This window comes from Pezoporus wallicus, unplaced genomic scaffold, assembly GCF_028554395.1.
Source record: "Pezoporus wallicus isolate ANWC-B61680 ecotype Strahan unplaced genomic scaffold, APGP_CSIRO_Pwel_v1 contig_6217, whole genome shotgun sequence".
Lineage (NCBI taxonomy): Eukaryota > Metazoa > Chordata > Aves > Psittaciformes > Psittacidae > Pezoporus > Pezoporus wallicus.
In genome coordinates, this window is record NW_026637336.1 from 1,422,012 (window position 1) to 1,445,005 (window position 22,994).

At 51.5% G+C, this 22,994-nt stretch overlaps 1 protein-coding gene across 2 annotated transcripts in view; it reads left to right on the forward strand.

Annotated features, from left to right (window-relative positions):
* The window catches only part of GPC3 (glypican 3), a 134,996-nt gene that overhangs the window by 98,255 nt on the left and 13,747 nt on the right, over positions 1-22,994 (forward strand). For both annotated transcript variants that reach the window (XM_057404896.1, XM_057404897.1), the window contains exon 7: positions 11,421-11,577. In XM_057404896.1, coding sequence (XP_057260879.1) covers positions 11,421-11,577 — 157 coding nt within the window. The remainder of the gene's footprint in view (positions 1-11,420; positions 11,578-22,994) is intronic.

Below are 22,994 nucleotides of genomic sequence, written 5' to 3' on the forward strand. Positions count from 1 at the left end.
CCCAGCCTTTGCTTCAGGAGTGTTGCTGGGATGCCTGTGAGATTCCCACTCCATCCCAAGCTGCTCCACGTGCTGGGAAGGTTGGACCTGGGCAATTCTGCCACTTCAAATCATTCTGTCTGCAGTGGGACGAAGGTGCGCTTAGGGCATTTTCTTCTCCCGGAGGCATTAATGTGTATCTAGTCCCCAACACCAGCCGGGCATGGGTAGTGGAGGAGTCCTTCCAGATCCTGGCTGCTCAGCCTGCTATGGGTTTGTGTATATCTTGTATTGAAGGAATGGAAAGCACTCACTGGTTTGGCATCCCTTTGATGGAGAGGGCAGTGTAAGGTGTCTTACTACTGTGTGCAGAAAGACATTAGCTGTCTGGGCTAAAGAAACGTGAAGAGGGGCTTTGGACAAGGGCCTGTAGGGACAGGCCAAGGGGAATGGCTTTAACCTGCCCGAGGGGAGACTGAGATGAGCTCTTAGGCAGAAGCTCTTCCCTGTGAGGGTGCTGAGGCGCTGGCACAGGGTGCCCAGAGAAGCTGTGGCTGCCCCATCCCTGGCAGTGTTCAAGGGCAGGTTGGACACAGGGGCTTGGAGCAAGCTGCTCTAGTGGAAGATGTCCCTGCTTGTGGCAGGGGTTGGAGCTGGAGGAGCTTTAAGGTCCCTTCCAACACAAACCAGGCTGGGGTTCTGTGCCCTACACCCACTGAGCAGCCCTGCTCTGGGAAAGGGTTGTCCGTGTTTAGAAAGCACTGGCTTGGCTTGGTGAGGAGCCGAGGCTGCCTCTGGTCCCTCTCCTGATGCTCTAGAGGCAGTGGGCAATGCAGACGCTGCAGCTTTCATCCCCGCTGTGCTGCTGTCAGAAAGTGCAGGAGGTTTTGTCCGTTTTAGGCAGTGAACAATTTGTAATCCCCCTCCTCGTGCTGTGCCTGCTGACGAAGCAGAAGGCTGGAATCAGGCAGGTTTCTGCTGGCAAACCCGCTCCCCACACAGTGGCACTGCTTCGACTGCATTGGGGCAGGTGTAAATAACCCCCATGGCTCAGGAGGGTTCTCTCAGGTAATGCTGCTGCTCCTTAAACTTCTTAGCTTGGTTTTGACACATGGCTCATTCCAAAGGCTGACCTGTGTTTGAGTGCTCTTGCTGCTGGAGCACGTGCTGCAGGAGACGGCCGTCGCAGCACATAAAGCTGCGAGCAGACAGGGAAGGTTCGGTTGCTGCAGTGTTTATTGCCTGTGGCCTCACTGCACTGCATTGTAAGGGAGCAATATTGAAAAGCAGTAAATGTGCTTGGCTGGCCTTTCTGAGGACACGTGTGAGAAGATGCTCTCTGGGGAAGCACACTCAGCGGCGGAGCTGGGAGGCAGGAGGCAGAGGACGGGTACTGGAGCCACCGAGAACCACTGTGATGGGCAGGAAGTTGTCTTTTTGGCAGGACCCCTCGAATGCCTCCTGCCTACGAGCAGGGAAGGAGTTTGCTGACCTTTATGTGCACTTGTAGGTGTCTTTCAGGGCATGCAGAGGGACCTTGACATGCTTGTGAGGTGGGCTGATGCCAACCTCATGGAGTTTAACCATGCCAAGTGCAAGGTCCTACAGCTGGGTCGGAGCAATCCCAGGCACAGCTACAGGTTGGGCAGAGAAGAGATTCAGAGCAGCCCTGAGGAAAAGGACTTGGGGGTGTTGGTGGATGAGAAAATGAACATGAGCCGGCTTCAGTGTGCGTTCACAGCCCAGAAACCAACCGTGTCCTGGGCTGCATCCAAAGGAGCGTGACCAGCAGGTCAAAGGAGGTGATCCTGCCCCTCTGCTCTGCTCTTGTGAGACCTCACCTGGAGCATTGTGTGCAGTTCTGATGTCCTCAACATAAAAAGGACATGGAACTGTTGGAACAAGTCCAGAGGAGGCCACGAGGATGCTCAGGGACTGGAGCACCTCCTGTATGAAGATGGGCTGAGGAAGTTGGGGCTGTTCAGCCTGGAGAAGAGAAGGCTGCATGGAGACCTCAGAGCAGCTTCCAGTATCTGAAGGGGGCCTATAGGGTTGCTGGGGAGGGACTCTTCATTAGGGACTGTAGTGACAGGACAAGGGGTAATGGGTTAAAACTGAAACAGGGGAAGTTTAGATTGGATATAAGGAGGAAATTCTTTCCTGTGAGGGTGGTGAGGCACTGGAATGGGTTGCCCAGGGAGATTGTGAATGCTCCATCCCTGGCAGTGTTCAAGACCAGGTTGGATGAAGCCTTGGGTGCCATGGTTTAGTGTGAGGTGTCCCTGCCCATGGCAGGGGGGTTGGAACTGGATGATCTTAAGGTCCTTTCCAACCCTGACTATTCTATGATTCTATGATTCCTCTGGGAGTGTTGGCTCTCACTGGGGGAGGGTGTAAAGTCACCAGCTTCAAACCTAATTTAAACCCTGAGCAGCTTCAGCTGCTCGGTTGGTGCCTGCTGATCTGTGTGGGAGAACCATGCCGGGCAGGGCTCCTCCTGCCTCCAGCTCTGCAGACCTGAGGTTGCAGGGTCTGTTTCTGTGGGATGCAGTGTGTACCAGTGATGGGGTTTACCCTGGTGTATGAGCATTGCCCGTGCCGGAGCCTGAGTATTTCCTTATCCAGTTTGTGTATCCCTCCTAGGTGCTGGTATTGACCCTGGAAAAGCTGTGTCTAGGAAGTTGAAGTCTCTCCTGTTTGGGTTTTAGCAGGCAGCAGCCACTCTGAATGCAGAGGAAAGCTGTGACCTTGCCCAGGAGCCAGCCCAGCCATCAGCCGATCATTAGGGACCACGGAGCTGGAGAGACCCCATTCCAGGCTTGCTCCTGGTCTGACCTGTCTCAGCTGAATGTCTGTTTGAAGTGCATAAGTACCTGTGGCAGCAGAGCCTGCGGCTCATCTCTCCCTGCTCCAGCTGGGCACCCTCCCCAGCAGCACCAGTCTCATCCTGCCTGTAGATCAGACCCTGGTTCTGCTCTCCGTGCAGGGGGGAGCAGTGGCTGTTGGGTGCCAGAGGTGGCCATGGGATGCTGGAAGCCTCTGGCACCCCTCAGATCCCATGGAGAACACCCAGGGCTCAGCTGGGTACAACCTGCCCCAGTGAGGTGGCCATGGGTCCTCAGGGACTGCTCACCCCTTCCTGGCTGACAGGTTTGGGGGGTGTTCGCCTCCTCCTGCCTGATGAAGTCCCTGGTGATATCGGTGTCTCAGTAATCAGCCTAGCACTGGGTTTGTCTGGTCTGATAAGGGGTGACTGGCTTAGGAAGCAGTTGTTCAGTCGCCTGTGACAGCTCTGTGGAGCTGGGGACACTCAGCAGAAGTGCTTGACGCTGCTTTTTGGGATCCCAGTGTCTTGGGGTGAAGTGAATGCGGAAGTAAAGGGGGAAAGAGCAGCCCTGAGAGCGCAGAGAGTGATGGGCACTGCTGCTCGGGCAGGAACCTCTGTTGAAGGCACACGAAAACACATGGCTGGAGAAGTCCCTCTCTGCTGGGAGCTCTTAGGGAAGGAGGGAAGCGGCTGGGACAGATTTGCCTCTCATTTGTGCGGCAGAAGGAGAAGGGGGGAAAAAGATCCTTCCTGCCCAGCCCTCTGCTCGCTGTTCGCTACCTGGTGCCAAGGCCAAGATGTTTGTCTCGCAGGCAGCCGCCGCTGACAGCCGGCGAGTGGCCACGTGTGCCGGAGCCTGAGCCAAGAGGAAGTGTCCCAGGGCTCCAACACGGGCTGGGCTGAGCCTGGAGGCTGCAGGGACCTACTCGCTGCTGTGCTCCCCTGGCACGCTGGGCTGTGGGGCTTTCTCAGTAAATGGCTCGAGGTGGTGTGAGAGGATGTTGAGGCGCTGGCACAGGGTGCCCAGAGAAGCTGTGGCTGCCCCATCCCTGGCAGTGTTCAAGGGCAGGTTGGACACAGGGGCTTGGAGCAAGCTGCTCTAGTGGAAGGGGTCCCTGCCCGTGGCAGGGGTTGGAGCTGGAGGAGCTTTGAGGTCCCTTCAACCCAAACCATTCTATGATGCTTACATGTCCTCCTGGACACTCTTGCATTCAGGGCACCTTCCTTCTAGGCTGTCCCTGCTCAAATGCCTGAAGGATGTGATGGCAGTGAGGTGGTTGATTGCTCCACCTCTACCCATGTTGTCTTCTTGTTCCTTGTGCTCCTGTTTTGCTTGTTGTCTCATGTTTTATCTTCTGGTGACGTGCGCTTTGGGCCTTCCTGAGCAGTGTTTGGATGGCAAAGCAGGGCTCTGCTCCAATGTAACGAAACAAAATATGGAAAATATGGATAACAGCAGTGATGGGTCCTGGCCCATGTAGGCTCCCACGCCCCTCCTTCACTCATCTGCCAACACCCCAGGGGTGGCTGCTTGACAAGTGGAGAGATAGGTCCAGGTTCTCCTGTCTGGTGATGCAGAGCAGTTGGAAAGGAGAGGGGAAAGCAGCTGGGGCTGCTGGTAGGTGACTGGGAAACTGTGGGGAGAAGGAGCAGGGATACAATGCCAGTGAGGAAATGGGGTGGAAAGGGGTCAAGGCAGACAGGCCTTGCAGGTAGCAAGGAAGGGAGCATCTTTGCGATGCCTTTTCCACCATCAACAGGCATGGATGTGCCTGGTGGGGACAGCTCTCCTGGTGACTTTCTTGGTTTAGTGGCTTAATCTATGATGGGTTTAACTGGTTTTGGCGTTTGAGGGGTGTCTGCGTTTGATGGAGGTGGATGGTGGTGTAGGAAGAGATGCTGACGGACTGGTGATAGCTTGGCCTCAGAAATGCAAAGGAGGAGAAGGAGCTGTAGCAGCTCAGAGACCGGTGGCATTTCTCCAGCATCAGCATGGCTGTGGGGCTCAGGGGACGAGCCAGAAGCAGATGGGGACTGCCCAGGTCCCCAGCCCTGCTTGGCACCCACCCCAGCCCGTTCCTTCCTACCACAGCACAAAAACAAGTCAGAAATAGCTGCGGGGTGGAAGGGGAAGGAACCGGCTCTAAGGTGAAGGAGCTGATCCCAAAGCCTGAGTAATCTCTTTTTCGCATGTGCCCTGTGATGAATGAGCATTTGTTCGGGTCGGGGAAGTGACGCTCCCCTGCCTGGGGACAGCAAGAGGAGCCGTCCCTCTGCCTGCTCAGTGCCAGGGAGGGCTTAACCTCTGTATCCACATCCACATCCTGTCCCGGGCATCGGCCTCCTGTCGCCAAAGCAGAGCGATTCATAACGGCCTGGCAGCCCCTTCTGCTGCTGAGAGAGATTTACTGGCCAGGGCAGGCTCGTTTTAATCACTGCCAGCACTGAGGGGTCTTTATCTGTCTTCCTTTACCCACTGGGGTGGTGTCAGCTTTGATAGCTAATCTGGACCTAAGCTGATGATCCCTGAAGTAGGGCCACCCTTGGGCCAATAATTCACTGCTGTCACCAGCTTCTTTGTGCTATCCGGAGAGTGACCAGGAAAACTGATTTACAGGCAGCTGAGAGCATCTCCTCTGGAGCTTGTGAAGAAGTAAAGGGGGTCCTGCTGTGCTGGTAGACCCCGAGAGATGCGCAGGAAGGACTTTTCCTGCTCCAGGAGATGGTATTATGAGTGCCAAGAGCAGCTTCCAGTGCCTGAAGGAACTACAGGAAAACTGGAGAGGGGTTTTGGACAAGGGCCTGTAGGGACAGGCCAAGGGGAATGGCTTTAACCTGCCCGAGGGGAGACTGAGATGAGCTCTTAGGCAGAAGCTCTTCCCTGTGAGGGTGCTGAGGCGCTGGCACAGGGTGCCCAGAGAAGCTGTGGCTGCCCCATCCCTGGCAGTGTTCAAGGGCAGGTTGGACACAGGGGCTTGGAGCAAGCTGCTCTAGTGGAAGGGGTCCCTGCCCATGGCAGGGGTTGGAGCTGGAGGAGCTTTAAGGTCCCTTCCAACCCAAACCAGGCTGGGGTTCTATGGTTCACCCCTTTGGTCACCCTTCACCATGGGCTGTTGTGGAGCCCCAGAGCAGGAGTGACCCCAGTCTGGTGCATGGGGAGCACATCCTTGGGTGATTTCTTGGCCTTAGAAGGTAGAAGGTGCTACCCAGGGCTTGGTCTGATGAGTGCAGCTTCAGCAGTACAAAAGCTGTGATGTCTCAAGCCTCAGCACAGGGATGTGCAGGATTTGCCTTTAGAGCAGCTGATAAAACAGCTGACGTGCCCAACTCGTTGTTTTTCCAAGCTCTGAAATGACTTTTCCAGCTCCAAAGCCTGCTCCTGCTTTATTAACATCTGATTAGCAATCACTCCTTGTGCTGAGCTTGAAACCAGAGTACAATTAAGAACAGGTTTCTTCTCTGCTATGTCTTGCGCTGCCAAGGTGCATCCAAGTGGAAGGGCTGTTAAGGAAACCACAGTATGGGTGTCCTTGTGCCAAAATGGACTCTTCTCTCCTTGGGCTAATGTAGTGGTCAGAAGGGCAGGGAGGAAAGGGCATGTGTGTGTAGAGAGAGAAGTACAGCTCCTGGTATTTACAGATACTTTTAGAAGTCTCAAATCTCCTCATTTTCAAATGGTGTTTGATGCTGGCTGCCAGGAACATTGAGTTTTTCTGTAACAGGCGTTGTAATTGTGGCTGCTCAAGAAGGGGAAAGTTCTCTGGAGCTTGGAAAGAAGTGCTTGGTGATGGTGCTGTTGATGTTGCGAAGAGTTTCTGCCAGGGCATGGTCCTGTGCACCAAGGCCCCTGTCCAGAGGCAGCATCAATGAGAGCTGGGTGATAGGGAAGCAGAGGGGACAGCACCAGTGAGTCCTATTATAAGGGTTGCTTAAATAATCAAGTATTTCCTAATAAAAGATAACTTTTTCCATGCTATTTCCAGGGCTCATAAGCAGAGGAAGTGGAGAGAATCGATTCTGCTGTTGCATGCTTGTGTGTGATCAGGCCACAAAATTCAAAACACATGAGTTTGCCCAGAGTCCCCAACTTCAGCCTTTTGCAATGGGTTCCTTTCCCCCCCCCATTCTTGCCTGTGATCAGATAATGACCTTTGTGAGCAAACCAGCCCCAGCTGTATTTCATAATGGGAATATACTTCTGTACAGTGTAATGAGCTGTTAACAGGCAACAGCATCGTGTGAAAATCTGCACGTCTCCCATGATACTGCCCTCATTTAAAAGCCACCCATAAATTACTCAGTGTTGCAGATTTCAAGGTCAGGATTGCCCATAAGAGCTAAGGGTTTTTGCCCCCAAACCCAATGTTTTCAGCAGGATGGAATTTAAAACAGAAAAACCTGACCTGTCAGGAGCCAGTGGGGTCTGTGTCAGGTACCTGGAAGCATGTGGCCAGAGCAGGCGGCTCGTGTGAAGCAAGGGAAATAACACCTTTGCTCCTCTCAAACTCCTTCTTGCCATGGCTCTTGAAGAAAGGCATCCCAAATGTTGTGCACAGTCGTTCTGGTGAGTTTGGTTGAGTTTTGAGGGGTTTCTAACAGAGCCAGGGACTGGGTTTTATGGCTGGCTTGAGTTCCCCACTCAGCCTCGCAGCCCAACTCAGCATCCCTTCAAGATGCCAAACAGCACATGGACCCACGCCGCGGGTCCAGGGGAGTTTCTGCACTAAGGCACTTTTTCTGCTGGATGGGAATATTTGATTATTAAGCATATTGACTATTATTTTAGCTTCAAGTTCAGTCTCCAGCCTCTCCAGCTTTTTAGGTTTGATCGTATTCCAGGGGCTTACTAAAAACATGCGAGGAATTTCAGCAAAACCCGATGGAACACTTCTTGTTAAATTCTTTCAGTCAGGCAAGCTAAATTAAATGACAGCTCTGTCCACCAAAAGATTACAAATATCACTCAGCCTTCTCCCCTAAACTCATGCAGGAATTAGATGCTTTTCTAGAAGTCTTCTGTTCCCCTTTAATAATCTGTTTGCCTGTTCTCTTTACTTTGAGTATGTTGAAAAGTAACTTTACTTTTAAGCATGTTGAAAAGGAGGATTTCTGCCCTAAAGGAGCACGGTGCTTGTAGCTCACTGTGGATATTCAATCTGAATTTGTGGGCTCAGTTTTGGGTCTTGCTCACAGTGATATTTGCAATACCATGGGTGTAGCCTCCGGAGTGAGAGAACAGCTCTGAAATGACAGTCCAAGAAACACAACGTTGGTTTCTTTTCAGAGACAGGAGATTAATGATGAAAAGTGTGTTGCAGCTCTCAGTGTTTATGTTAAAATTGGGAAAACAAGACCAGGTGGCTGGTGGGATGGTGAGCTCGGAGTAAAGTGGTTGTAAAGAATGAGGAGTGATAAAGATTTCAACATACAGTGGCCCATCCAAATCCAGCTGAGTCATCCCCCCACGTTGCTGCATCTGTTTTTGTCTGGTCACTGTATGGTTATGAATAATGGTGTAAATCATGTTGGGATGCCCTGGGGGGCTTCCCTTGCAGAAAGGCTCCGTGCACTGCTCCTGTCTGCCTTGGGTTTTAAGCTGTAGGGAGACCACAGGACAAGCCAAGCAACACAGATGTGTGTGGACACCAGCCAGGGCTGCCTGGGGTCCCTCGGACCGATGCCCTGATGGCTGATGTGGCAGCAGAGGTACCGTGGCACTGCCCACCCTACCTGGGTGGAAATAAAACCTATAAGGGAGACCTTGGAGCAGCTCCAGTGCCTAAAGGGGCTCCAGGAAACCCGGAGAGGGGCTTTGGACAAGGGCCTGTAGGGACAGGCCAAGGGGAATGGCTTTAACCTGCCCGAGGGGAGACTGAGCTGAGCTCTTAGGCAGAAGCTCTTCCCTGTGAGGGTGCTGAGGCGCTGGCACAGGGTGCCCAGAGAAGCTGTGGCTGCCCCATCCCTGGCAGTGTTCAAGGGCAGGTTGGACACAGGGGCTTGGAGCAAGCTGCTCTAGTGGAAGGGGTCCCTGCCCGTGGCAGGGGTTGGAGCTGGGTGAGCTTTGAGGTCCCTTCCAACCCAAACCAGGCTGGGGTTCTATGATTGTATGCAAACACAAAATAGCGTAGCTGAGCCACTGGAGCTTGTAGTCAGGAGCAAAGGAAGTTTCTTGCCGTAGCGGTTGGGGAGATGGGAGACGAATGCCCTACAGACACCTCAGAGATGCGTGCGCGCACTCGGACTCCCACAATTAGTGCTGTAGTTTACATCGGGTACATTGCAGTGTATTTTTGCCATTATGGTTTAGCAAAGAGTAGAAGATACAACTGTGAATTCTTATGGCTGGATGAACTGTGATTAAGTTAAAGTTATCTCTCTGTTACACACTACTTTAGTGATCACCAGACTATGTATTTTCCTGCCTCTTACCATAGGCTTTAAACCACAGGACATGAATAAACGGTAATGTTAGGGTACAGCCAGCTCTGCTTGCTATTTAAGGATGGGCAATCTATGTTCAGTCCACCAAACATCATTCCATAAAGCGTGCAGACCATGGGGGAGGTTGTATAATGGTCGATGTGCAGGACTGTGGCTGCTGCTGCAGCCAAAGTTGAGGCATCCAACAGCATTCCTGGGTCTGGAAGCACCACTGGAGCAGGGTGGGATTTGCACGACACACCAGGTCTCCTGCTAACGGTGCCAGTAGGTTTTGTGTCACAGGCTTCTCTTCTCCCAGAGCCAATTGAACCTCCCTGTGGTTGTCAGTAGCCAGGGAGCATGTGGCTAAGGATGGAGCCTTGTCCTGGAAAAGGAAGGAGCAACATGGCATGGAGATGGCACGTTCACTCCATCCCAAGTCGGGGCCCATGCGGCATTCCTCAGACAGTTCCTGTTTTATTGTTTTTACAAGGGGGAGAAATGAAGCTGCTAATTTATGGCATGCCAAGAAAAAAGTAGTAACACAAGAAATGCTCAGTAACTTTAATTCTGAAGAACACACAATTGAAAAATCCTGATTTTCCCTCACCACCCGCTGAGTTTATTAAAGCTGAAAATATCCCAAAGCTTAATTCTCTCTGCCAGAAAGTTGTTCTGCTGCTTTGGGTAAGGAATGAAAGTTGTGCTGCTGAGCTGCACAGTGGGGTCCCGGCTGGCTTGCTTCATGCCTTGGATACAGAGGAGTGAGCATCTTGCAGAGCATCCTGCAGAGGAGTGAGCATCCTGCTGCTGACCGGCTGTGGTCCCCTTCCGCCACGACAGGCTTGGTTTTAGAGCAGTGGTGCAATGGGGCAATGAGTTTGAGCTGGTGATGTGAACAGAGAAGAACTTCTTCCTTATATCTAACCTGAACTTCCCCTGTTTCAGTCTGAACCCATCACCCCTTGTCCTATCACTTACAGTATCTAATGAAGAGTCCCTCTCCAGCATCCTTGTAGCCCCTTCAGACACTGGAAGCTGCTCTGAGGCCTCCACGCAGTTTCTCTTCTCCAGACTGAACAGCCCCAATGTTCTCAGCCTGGCTCCATACAGGAGCTGCTCCAGCCCCTGCTCATCCTCGTGGCCCTCTGAGTTTTGGGGAGCTGAGCTGCGTTTTGCTCCCAACCACGGGTGCAGGACCCAGCGTGGTTGTCGCGCATGCCAAGGAGAAGTTTGCCACATTGTTTGCCACAGGCGGGGAACCCAGAGGGGTCTCACATCCAGCCATTTGGTTCTCATTACGTTATGCTCCTCTAATATAAACACTGAGGTATGTGGACATTGCTGTGGACAGGGCGAGCCAGATGCCGAAAGCATTCCTCTGAGGCTGTATAAACTTCAGCAGCTAAAGATTGGAGAAACTCTTTTCTAAGGCTAATAGTTTAAAAATATAACCTAGATTCCAGATATTAAAAAATGCCTTGAAAGGCATGGGTATTGCTGCGAGAGATGGAGCTCCCTAACCCCTGCACTATGCGGAAAGCTCCCAGTTTGCAATATCTGCTCTTCCTTATCCTTTTCATTATTTTAGGTTTTTTTCCATGCTGGGATTAAATTCGAGAAGGTTTTTAATAGCAGAGTGGTAGTGAAAGAAATTTTCAGCATATATTAACTGCCTGACTCACGCTTTTCCAAGTGGAGCTGGGTTTGTGGTGAAATAGCCGCCTGCCTTCAGCAGCGGTGAAATGGGAAGAGGCAGCGGGAAGAGGGAGCTGATGCCTTAAAACGTGCCTAATCCCTCTGTATGCTGTGAAGGGGCAGTGTGGGGGGCTCCCACCCGTGTTTCCTCTTGCCACTGTGTTTTGCCCCATCTGCCCTGTTTTTGGAGCTAGGTCCAGAGCTTTGGCAGCGCTGGTAGAGGTGCTCCAGCTCACACAGTGCTTGCAGAGCAGAAACCAAAAGGCAGAGTTATTCAATGTGTTTTTTCCTCCTCCTTTTGTTTCTTCCATTGTGGTTTTGTGTGCAACTTTGTGAATGAACCTGAGCTCATCAGTGCTTTGGCATATGGAGCACCATGGGGTCCTATCCCACTGTCCTGGCTCTGCTGGCCCCCTCTTGTCACCCAATCCCTGGGATGAAGCAGGAGGGGAGGTGGATGGAGGCTGTTGAATGACTGGCACCTCTTGTCTTCCAGCTGCTCAAAGGGATGGCTTTGCCCCGCCGAAAAGCTCCAGGTAAAACCCCAGAGAAGGAGGAGGAGGAGAGTGGAGACTGCGATGATGAAGATGACTGTGGCGGAGGCTCCGGGGATGGAGAGCTGCGCGTGAGGAACCAGCTCCGGTTCTTAGCAGGTGATGGGGATGGTGGTCCCACGCTGGCTGCCCCGCTGCGGGCTGTAGGTCTTGGTGATGGTGCAGAGAGCTGCTCTCGGGGGTCTGCTCAGTGCACGCACCACCGATGCCATGGCCCAGAGGCTGTTGATGCTCAGTGTTGTGCTGGAGGACAAACGCTGCTGCTTTTCCTGGTTGGTTTTGCAGGGCTGTGTTTAGAGCACCCCATGGCAGAGGGTTTGAGACAGGTTACAAACCTGCCAACCATCTTCTCTCCTTCCCATGGCTGCCCTCCCTCATGGGCTTAGAGATGAGCGTTTCATCTTTCTGGAGGGCATCAGAAAGGTGTAAGGATTGTTTGACTGCAGCCATGGTTGTTTCAGATCCAGGCTTTGGAAACCTGTGGTCATTTTTTACAGGTAACAAAGGCTCATTTGACAGATTTAGGTACTTGGCAGTGTTCAAGGGCAGGTTGGACACAGGGGCTTGGAGCAAGCTGCTCGAGTGGAAGGTGTCCCTGCCCGTGGCAGGGGTTGGAGCTGGAGGAGCTTTGAGGTCCCTTCCAACACAAGCCATTGTGTGGTTCTATTATTCTATGGCTACACCGTTAGTAAGGTAATCCCTGGTCACCCACCAGGAGGAGAAAGTGAAGGACCGGTTGTAACTTGAGCAGTCACACGTGCACTTGGTGTGTGCCTTCTCCCTGACCCACCAGCCGCTGTCACATACTCCTGGCTCTGGGAATCGCAGCAGCATCTTGCTCACATGAGCAAGCCTGGGCTGTCAGAGGCTGTGTCCATCATGGATGAGCGGGGTCTGCTGGACGTGGGTCTGCGGGGGGAGGCCTGGCCCAATTAATGCTGCTACACTGTGCTCTTCAAGAGACCAGACAACTGAACCTGGATAAAATCAGCTTTACAGCTTTGAAGTTTAAGAGGCAAATTTGGGCTCTTAAACGAAGCACAGATGTTTATAAATTCGCTTCCATTGGTCTGGGATAATTAAAATATCCTTAATGAAGTGAGAGGTGAAATATTAAATGCCAGTTTCATATCGAAGATTATTTACATATTATGTAAAGTATATCAAATACATATATTCAAATATTGGGTAAGGGAAAGAAAATACTTTTTAAGCCCTCCAATCCCAGTCTGAAACAGAAATATAGAATTCAGAGAAGGATAAAAGGTCCTTTATTTCATCCAAAAGCTAAATATCAAAGTGTATGCTAAAGAGATACAGGTGATCCCCAGCATCCTGAGCCGAGAGCAGAGATACGTGTTTCATTTTCCATGATCTCTGTGTCACACCTTTCTGCTGTTTTAAATGTGTTTCTGATTCCTCTTGCAGCCTTGTCTATAACACCCTCGGTGATCTCTGAAGCCGGGTCTCTAATCCCTTCTGCCTTTTTCTGTCTCCTGTAGCCTCATTTAATCACTGCATTGATCTCCCCACCAACCGGCCTGCCTAGCGATTTAGACCTCTCTTGTCACTGCAGTATGTGAGCATGTAGTAAGGAAAGAGGACTTGCTCTCCCTGCGCTGCTCTGCTGGCAGGGTGTTTACTATGGATGGGTAAATATTAACTTGAAAGCAGCAGCGCCTTTGGGGCGTTGTGTTCCTGTGCTCCCTTCAGGTTCCTGAGAGCAGGAGGTTGGTCCAGCACAGCTTTTAGGCTGCCTGGCCCCAGAGGACAAGAGCTGCACCATGGAGGCAACCAGGGAGACTTTGTGGTGCTTCCTCACTTGCCCATGCCCTCAGGCTCCGTTTTCACATCTTGCTTTAGAGCAGAAAGGCAAAGCTGATCTGACAGTGACAGAATCCTACTCGGTTGGTATTGGATATAAACTGTGAATCTGCTCAAGTTTTATGTTGGAAACCAGCCCAGGAAAAGTTGCTGATGGTGTGGAAACACTCACTTTGAACATTTTTGAGGATGAGGTCTCTTTTTACTTTAAAAGGGTAGTTTTCAATTAATTTTTTTTTCCCATCATATCATGTCGTAGCACGAAATAAAAGGGACCAGAAACCACTCCGCGGCTCCCCCCTCCCCTTCCCACATAGTCTAAATTTTAGGCTCGCATGCTGGTTTGAAAGGATGCCAGGCTGGGAAATCTGGAAAGAGTTTGCAAAATGAACTTTTACATTTAGTGTGGCTTTATCTCTCTCTTTCCCAAGGTAGTTACCCAGTAATAGAGGCAGCAAGGACTGGGAGTGGCTGGGATTGAGTGGCTGCTTCCCTGGGTTTATCCATACTGGATGCTCTGCGGTGTTAAGGCAGGAACATCGCTGGGTGGCTGTGTCATAGTGCAGCGGTGAAACCCCCAAGCCCCCTCTGAGCGTGTTTGAGTGCCTCAGCCAACCCTCAGAGGTTTGCAGTCGGGGAACACAGTTTGGGTGCTTTGCTTTCCTGTTCTTAGAGGCTTTGTTCAGCTTGGTCCTGTGATGGGGAGGTGTCCCAAGGGTTTCCCAAGCCTTGCAGATGGACTTGGTGGTGCCCTGGCGAGGATGAGAGGTGTGTGCATTGAGGTGGCACTGAGTCTAGTTGGTGTTTGCCACCTCTGAGGTCTTTGCATCTCTTGGATGCAGTGGGCATTGCTCCTGCTCCCTGGTGTAGGCGCTAACTGCGAGCAGCTGCTCCTTCCTGGCCTCGCTGAGATGTCCCCTTCAAAGGTCTTGAAAACGTAGAGGTGAAAAAGAGCAAAAGAAAGGAAAAAGTCAGTCTCGAACACAGCCTAGTTTTGATTTATCGCCTGTGGTATAAAATGTAACCTTTGTTTCCTATTTCTACTGAGCCCCTAATAACTGGACAGTCAACTTAAACTTTAATGATTTAAACATGTAAACTGTCAAGTCCCAAGTTTGTGAGTGACTATAAACATATGGTGGTGAGCCCTATATGCTAATAAATTCATTATTACATTGCCCCAGTGGGGAACATGGAGATGGCAGGCTTTTTTTTCTGATAGGTCTTTTATTGTTTGTCACATCTGCAATACATTAAGGATTTTGAAGGCAGATAATATTTGTTATAAGAGGGGGGGATGGACTGCAAACCTCCCCGCTCAGAGAAGAGCACATCCTGTTTGTCAATGGAGCACCGGGACCCTGCAGCTCTAAAAATAGAGCTGTGTCCATCCATCCACACAGAGATATTTTTGCCATGCCATACCATGCCTGGGAAGAAATGAGAGCATTACCCCCCCCCCCCCAAATTATGAATCAGTGCAAATGTATTCCATGTTGGTTGTCCTGCATCAGGCACCCAAAGCAAAGAGCCATGGGTGGCTGGCACTTCCCTGCAACCTCAGCCAACCACCCATGAATTAGCTCAGCTCTGTTTTCCCTCAGATGCCACTTATAACCAATAAGCTTATTGCCAGGAAGGCTGAAAATGAAGCTGGTGAGGCTCCTGTGCTGGGTGGATGGCTCTAGCAGGCACTGGGGTGAGGAGATGCAGGCTTTTTGGGGGGTGGGTTGCAAAGGTGATGTGGTCCAGCTCACCTGTGAGGGGATGCTGTGCCCCTGGGCATCGCACAGACTTTGCCAGGAGGAAAAGGATCCTTTTTAGTGACTGGAGCATCACCCAGGGAATGTTGTGAGCAGTCAGCAACCATGGGGGAGTTGGGAGGACAAGGGGAAGATTTACCCTTCCAAAATATCTGTGTTAGGCAGTAACAAAAGTTGTCTTGGGAACAGCTGGATTTGGCAGAATTAAGTAGAAATAGCTTGTCCTGGGAAGGGAAGTTGGCCTCATCCCATGAGATATGTAAAGATAGATGTGTGCAATACATAAAGATGGCTCTGCAAGTTTGTGTGTGTAAAACAGCTCCCCTGCCTGGCTGTTGCTGCTGCATAACCTGCACTTGGCTTTGCCTTTCTGCTCGCCCTTGGTTATTTCTAAGGGAGAGAAGGAGTTTGTAGTTCGAGCCCCAGCGGCAGCCCCGGGTTTCCCTGCACCCTGCCCGTGTGATGGGTAGGCTGGGATTCTGTGCTGCCTCCCAGCAACCCAGCGATGCCCAGGTGATGCAGGAAAGTCAAGATGAGCACAGGGTGTCCCTCGGTGTGCCCAGATCTGTAACTCCTTAATAGCTTCTGGCTTGCTCTGCCACTGACTTATCCTCTTGGCAGGGGTTTTTGAGTGCCCTCACCAACTTGAAGGCTTGTGAGACCTCAGTTCTGGTGAGACGCCCCCTCTACTGTACTCGATTCAGGTCTGAAGCCTCCAGGAGGGACGTGGAGCTGTTGGAGCGAGTCCAGAGGAGGGCATGGGGATGCTGCGAGGGCTGGAGCAGCTCTGCTCTGGAGCCAGGCTGAGAGAGCTGGGCTGGGTCAGCCTGGAGAAGAGAAGGCTCCTGAAGGGGAGACCTGAGAGCAGCTCCAGTGCCTGAAGGGGCTGCAGGAAACCTGGAGAGAGGCTTGGGACAAGGGATGGAGGGACAGGGATCGGGGTATGCTGGGGCTCACTCTGTGCATGTGCTGGAGGACAGACCAACAGCAGTTAAAGCATTTACAAGATTGTGTCTTCCCAGCCCTTATCGTGGTGATCACTTCTCTGCAGATAGCTTCAGGCTGTCTCCTGACAGTGCTCTGCTCCATGTAGTGCTGGTGTGGGGATGTTCCTCTGGCTGCTGAGAGAGATGCTCTCAAATACCTGCTTGACTTCCCAAGCACTCCTTCCACGGGTGGATAATGTCCTTCCCCGCATTCCCGGGTGGATTCGGCTGGCTCGAGGCCACGTGGCTGCGTGCCTTCCACTGCCCAGCCTGCAGGCTTGGCTTGTCCTGCTGGAAACCATCAATATCTATTGCGTGTGGCTCTGCTCAGCCTTCAGCAGCGGTGCCCTGTGCTTGGCTCCTGTGTCAGTTTGATGCAGCATCTTTCCATCGTTTTTTTTCCTGTTTTACTCAAAGCTTCGGGACTTTAACCTATCATTTTTGTAGCAGTGCCTTTTACATTTAACTCTTTTTGTTGTTTGTTTCCAAAGAGGGTGTTTGGAATGCTTGACTGAAGCAGGGATAGCAGAAACCTGCTGTTTACAAGACAGTCATCCTGTCCCAGGGTGAAAAATGACAAAGCCAAATGTCAGCTAGATTATCCCGATGGAAGAGACGGAATCGTACCAGCTAAAACCACGCAGTAATTGATTCCTGTGTTTCTGTTTCAAGTGTTTGTGTTTGTTGAAACGTCTCCTTTTCGTGAAGAGTTGGTCAGAAGTCAAGAATTCTTTGTCCCTGAGCAAATACAAGCTAAAAGATGAGGGAGTCACATGAAGCAGTTGGATGGAGCCCTTAATTGAGTGGCGAGTTCATTAATTCACTTTTGACGTCAGCAGAAATGATTTAGTGTTTCTTTATTGACAGACTGGGAAACCATCGGCGCCTTTCAGAGATGAGCTGGTTCACAGCATCCCTCCGCTGCTGTTTGTGCTGCTGTGGCTCTTCCAGGCCTCGCACTGCACATCGTGTGTACATTGCGAAGGGTTCTTGTAACTTCTGTGCTGTGACTTGCTCCAAAGAAACTGTAAATCCACAACTGAAGAACTGAAATTTACCTGTTATAATGTTTGCACTTTGAGAGAAGCTACTCACATGCAACCCCCATCGATGAAATCAGCAAGGAAAGCCACTGGGCATGTTAATCCCATGCTCCTAGTTTTCTGGTTTCCATTTCTACTTGTTTTTAGCAGTTTCTGGTTTCCATTTCTACTTGTTTTTCCAGTGCTGTGCTCACAGGCTGCAGGTTCAGGTCCCTCTGAGCAATTTGTATCTGGGATCTTTAGGGTCCATTCTGACCCAAAGCAAAGAATGATGTGCAAGTTCTTTTAAAGCAGGATCATTGGAGGGCATGTAAATCCCAGATATCCTCATCTCTATAAGTCAGGTGCATCACATTCCCAGTGAGAGCAGACACTGGCTTAAGTCCTCTTTTTGGAAGCCCAGATCAGTGCAGATGAGGCTGGTTCTCGGGCTCAGCATAGGGTGACTGGATGAGGTTGAAGGGTTGGAGACACACTGAAGGTCAGACAGAATGATGCTTCTGCTCCTTTGAGAATCTGTGGCTTCTTATCAGTCCCAGATGTTTATAATGCCAGCCTGCTGGCAAAGGGTTTACCCTCTAGTTGGGTTGTGAGTTTGAATAATAGTTTGTGTATCAAGGAGATCCTTTTAACAGTGTAATTTGGGAGCTGATGCAGCTTTCAATTGTCACCAAGTGCAGCATTTTACACAACTGAACGCATCGAACCAATTTCAAGCATGCAAAAATCTGCCCAGTTGCAGTAGTGATAGTCACAGTTATCTTTAAAGGATGATCAATCTGGTTTCGGTGGCTGAAAACACGGGAATTCTTCCAGAGCCAGGAAACACAATTCCCAGCTTGGATACAAACCTGCTTTTCGTTTTTTGTTGTGAGTGACAAAATAGTTGAACTGGATTTCTTTTTAAGGGACCACGATAAAGAAATATTTCAGACAGGAGCAGCCCAGGTGCTACTTGCTAATGGACCGACAAGATAACCTTACACTGATAGTGGGGGCATCCTATCTGCACAGGCTGTTGTACAAAGAGAGGTTTGTCTGTGAGCCTGATAACAATATAGTGTGTTGATTGACTTTTCCCATAGGACAGGGTGCCCCTTTCATGAGTGGCTTGGCTTTTACTAATACCTGACTGCAGGTAAGCTGATAAGAGCGATTACGGGGATGTAATCAATGAGGCTGTAGGGTGCAGCCCTGCTCAGCCTTGTGGGAGAGGGTTCTGGTCCTGGAGCATGTGCCCAGCACTGATGTTGGTGTGCCAGTACTCAGCTCTAAAACATCACAGGGACATCATCCACTGCCACAGGGTGCCCAGAGAAGCTGTGGCTGCCCCATCCCTGGCAGTGTTCAAGGCCAGGTTGGACACAGGGACTTGGAGCAAGCTGCTCTAGTGGAAGGGGTCCCTGCCCGTGGCAAGGGGTTGGAACTGGATGGGCTTTGAGGCCCCTTCCAACTCAAACCAGTCTGGGATTCTATATCTGCTTATACTTCAGGTGTCTTAGACCACCTGGGCACCACTGAAGGGCAGCAGACATGGGCCAGCACTATAACTGAGCTGCTGCTCAGTGGTACTACTGAGAAACGACAGCCACCAGCTGAACACCAGACTGGGGTCAGCAGGATTGGGATCCTTTGGCACACACCACCGTGGTGCTGGGGATTTGGCTATGGGCGACGGCAGGGATTGAACGGGAGGAACATCACACAGTGAGTGCGCCCAAAGGCTACATGCAAAGACCCAAGAAGACAAAAGCAAGGAACTAAGGTCCGTCAAGGACCACTTAACACAGCTTGGCTCAGGATGAGCTTGACATGTGTCCGCCCCAAAAGTGGTTTGGGGAAATAGAACTAAGTGAATAACAGACACAACTGACATTGGACCAAGTGGCCCTGTCTCACTGGAAGTGCCATGGGATGTCAACTGTGGCTGCATCTTGCCCTGAAGCAAATGTCCTAAAGAAAAGATGGTGTTTCAGGTGAATCATGGAAGCCAGCACTCACTGGAACACTTCTGGGTACAACTCTCAGAGCACTCTTGAACCCTAAAGGAAAGCAGATGGGAAATGCTGAACTTCTCCAGAGCTGCCTTAAAACTCCTGCCCTCTCCATTCCCCTGTTCAAATGTGAACCAATGTGTTTCTTCCTATACAGGACATTGCGGCAATGACCTGGCAGGGCGAGTTACAGCATTGCATTATGGCAGCAACCAAAGGCTCTGGGGAGCTGGTGTTTACATAGATGTGGTTGAGTGGACAGCAGTCTCCTTGCCCAGGATCCAACAGGTTCTTCCTTGCTGCAGACAGCAGCATTGCAGTCTTGAAAATGAGTTTTTACACGTTTCCATCAATATAAGTGTACGTGTCCATACACTCCTCCAGCCTGATTAAATGAGGCTGTAACTTAATATCTGGAAGATGTCTGCATCTCTCCAGACAGTGATGCTCCCTGGAAAGCCATGGGTTGTAGCCTTGTTGGAGGAAGAGACCCCCCCCCTGAGATGAGTGTCTCAAAATGACATTAATGGAGAGACCATGCTGGATTTGTGCACAGGCCTGATCCTGGAGCCCAGCGCTGGTGGGTGATGGTCTCCAGCAGAAGGAAACACAGACCTGTACAGAAAGCAGTCTGTCTTTTCAGTCCTTGCCAGAAAGTTATCGGAAAGAGGGAGAAGGATGCTCCTCCAGAGACATCTCTCAGGACTCAGTGTTTTTAATCCACATTTCCGTCCCTCTGCTCCCCACCCCTTGCTTTGGAAGTGAAAATGGTGTGTGTTTGGCTCTGGCCTGCAGGTCACTCATCAGTCAGTGTATTACCAGGACACGATCGGTTACTGAGTCAACACTGCTCTGTGTGTTCCAGAAAGGGATTCATCACCGGCAGGCAGAAGCTCTCCTCGACTGCGGTGCATTAGCCCTGACCTGTGCACGCACATCTGCCACAGTAACATGAACTGAACCAGATGTGTCCATGGAGTGCTGCCTCCCCCGTTCCCAGGAGGAGCTCAGCTGATCCCTGACCCCTTGCGCGGGTGCGTGCTGCAGGAGGTGTCCTGGGTCCTCCTTCCCAAGCCGTGGCTGCTGGGGGGCTGTGTGCTGCCTGCACCATCCATCCTGGGGCCTTGAACACTGCCAGGGATGGGGCAGCCACAGCTTCTCTGGGCACCCTGTGCCAGCACCTCAGCACCCTCACAGGGAAGAGCTTCTGCCTTATCTCCAACCTGAACTTCCCTTGTTTCAGTCTGAACCCATCACCCCTTGTCCTGTCCCTACAGCCCCTGATGCAGAGTCCCTCTCCAGCATCCTTGTAGCCCCCTTCAGACACTGGAAGCTGCTCTGAGCTCTCCACACAGCTTCTCTTCTCCAGGCTGAACAGCCCCAGGTTTCTCAGCCTTGGTACATGAGGTTCTCCGGCCCAACCATTTAAGGCAGGTTGGAAACCCTCCGATGGGAAGACTTTGTTCTGCTGAGCACCTCCCTGCTGGACCTGGGATGCAATGAAGGCCGCTGGGCTTTTGGATGGGCCTGTTTTGTTTCGGATATCAATTAAGACATCTTTCCCTGCTCCTGCAGCCTGACTGCCCATACCACAAGGTAACGCTGTCTGCTTCACTCCTACACAGCTTCTGGTCTGAGGGTCTGCTTCAGATTATGGTTTTAGTTATATCACAGGAAAAGATGAAATGCAAGTGGATTGATTTGACTTTGTTGCAGTGGTATGTTAACTTGCCTTGTTGTTCAAACCAGCACAAAATCTGGATGGGTTTTGCCTTTGTTCAGCTTTGGGGCAGTAGCACATTCCCCCTTTTCTGCGGGAATGGAAATCTGGCATCTTGATCAGCTTCTGTTGCTTCAGAAAATGCCTTCAGTGGCATTTAGGGCTCTCCAATAACCTCTTGCTGTCTGCTCCTGCTTTTCCTGCATTCTGCTTCCCACAGGACCTGTGATGATGCTCTGCCCTTCCCTCCTGTGGTGTGCTGGGTCTGCACCCAGTGCAATCTTGAATGCAAACCCAGCAGTGCCTCTTCTTTCCACACCTTCCTTCCTCCGAGGGCCTTTCTTTATATCTTATCTCGAGTAGACAGGAGCCAGGGCCCAAAGCACTACCTTGGGTCTGAGTCTTGGATGCTGAAGGACCCTGTGCACTGCTGCGTACCCAGGATGCTGCTGCATCCCTTGGCTGGCTGTTCCCTTGGGGGTTATATGCCGTGATGTTAGGTGTTAGTTAGACATGAGACAGTTCTTTACTGGGAGGGTGCTGAGGCGCTGGCACAGGGTGCCCAGAGAAGCTGTGGCTGCCCCATCCCTGTCAGTGTTCAAGGCCAGGTTGGACACAGGGGCTTGGAGCAAGCTGCTCTAGTGGAAGGTGTCCCTGCACGTGGCAGGGGTTAGAGCTGGAGGAGCTTTAAGGTCCCTTCCAAGCCAAACCAGGCTGGGATCTGCGTGCAGGGATGTATGTACTGTGGGGCAGGTACTGCTGGCTGCCATGGGACCTCAGCTGGACACACTGCCAGAGCCTCTGTCACCATCTCAGCCCAGTGCAGCAGTCCCAGCAGAATTCCTGAGCTGTAATTACACCTGCAATGTGATACACATCCTTTTTCTCTCTCTTCCCCCACCCCCCCTTTTTTTTCCTCCCTCCTTCCTGTTTTGATTCAGTATCTTGAGTCTGTGTAAAGTTCTTGGACTCGGAGCTATTTTGGAGTTGCTTGTGTCCCATGGATACTGGAGATGCTTCCTGTACGGGGAGGCAGACATCTGCTGCAGCCTGTTTTCGGGCTCCTCTGTGTTAGGCAGGCTGCAGTTGGCAGGTGGGAGCTGGTGGTTATTATCAGAGTCTGAGTAATATCCTCTGCCTCCCCGATAACCGCGCCGGCTGCTCGGCCTCTTCTGGTGCTGTGGAGATCATCGCAGCCAAAGGCAAAGAAGTTGTGTGCTCCCCAAAGCGGCTGCGGAACGCAGCCTGCAAGAGCTCTTCCTCTTCCCTTGACCACATAAATCTGTCAAGGCAAGTGCAGGGAATGTGCACGAATGCATTTCTATCTGAAACACTCTGCACTCCCCTCTAAGGGGAAACTTCCCCACTCCCACTTGTCAGGGAGCATCTGCTGTGCTGCTGTCGCCTTCCATTTCCCTTCCTGGCACTTGCAGCTTCGTTTCTTCCGTTGCAAAGATGAAAAAAGGGTCAAGGTCCAGAGGAGGCCACGGAGATGCTGCGAGGGCTGGAGCAGCTCTGCTCCGGAGCCAGGCTGAGAGAGCTGGGCTGGGGCAGCCTGGAGAAGAGAAGGCTCCTGAAGGGGAGACCTGAGAGCAGCTCCAGTGCCTGAAGGGGCTGCAGGAAACCTGGAGAGGGGCTTGGGACAAGGGGTGGAGGGACAGGCCAAGGGGAATGGCTTTAACCTGCCCGAGGGGAGACTGAGATCTCTGGTGGGACGTTCCTTGCCTGGTTTTGATGGCAGTCAGAAAGCTTTATCCTGAGGGGTGCAGGTGTCCAGGGCAGTTGAGGTCTTGCAGCTCTTGTAGGGATGGAGGTCCTGAATCTGTCCTCTCCAAGCACCTCCTTTCTGGTTTTGCTTCCCCCTTCCCACCCCTCATTTGCTTTATTTACTCCAGAAGGTTTGAGGGATGCTCTCCAGCCTCTTAGGGAAACAAAGCTGAATGGTTTCTGCTGTGCCTTAGACCAGTGCCCCAGGTCTGCTGACCGTTTGTTTCAGTGACTGAATCGCCAGCTGGTGGGTCAGGGTTTGATCTTGGCAGCTCAGCAAACGTCTTTCCCTCTAATTTGCTTCTCTAAATGCTTTTAATGGCAGCCCTGAGTGGCTGAAGGTGGCAGAGGTGGGGTGGCACCATGGGGCAAAGGTAGGACTGGGGCTGGAGTCCCCAGCTGCAAATGTCTCCCACACA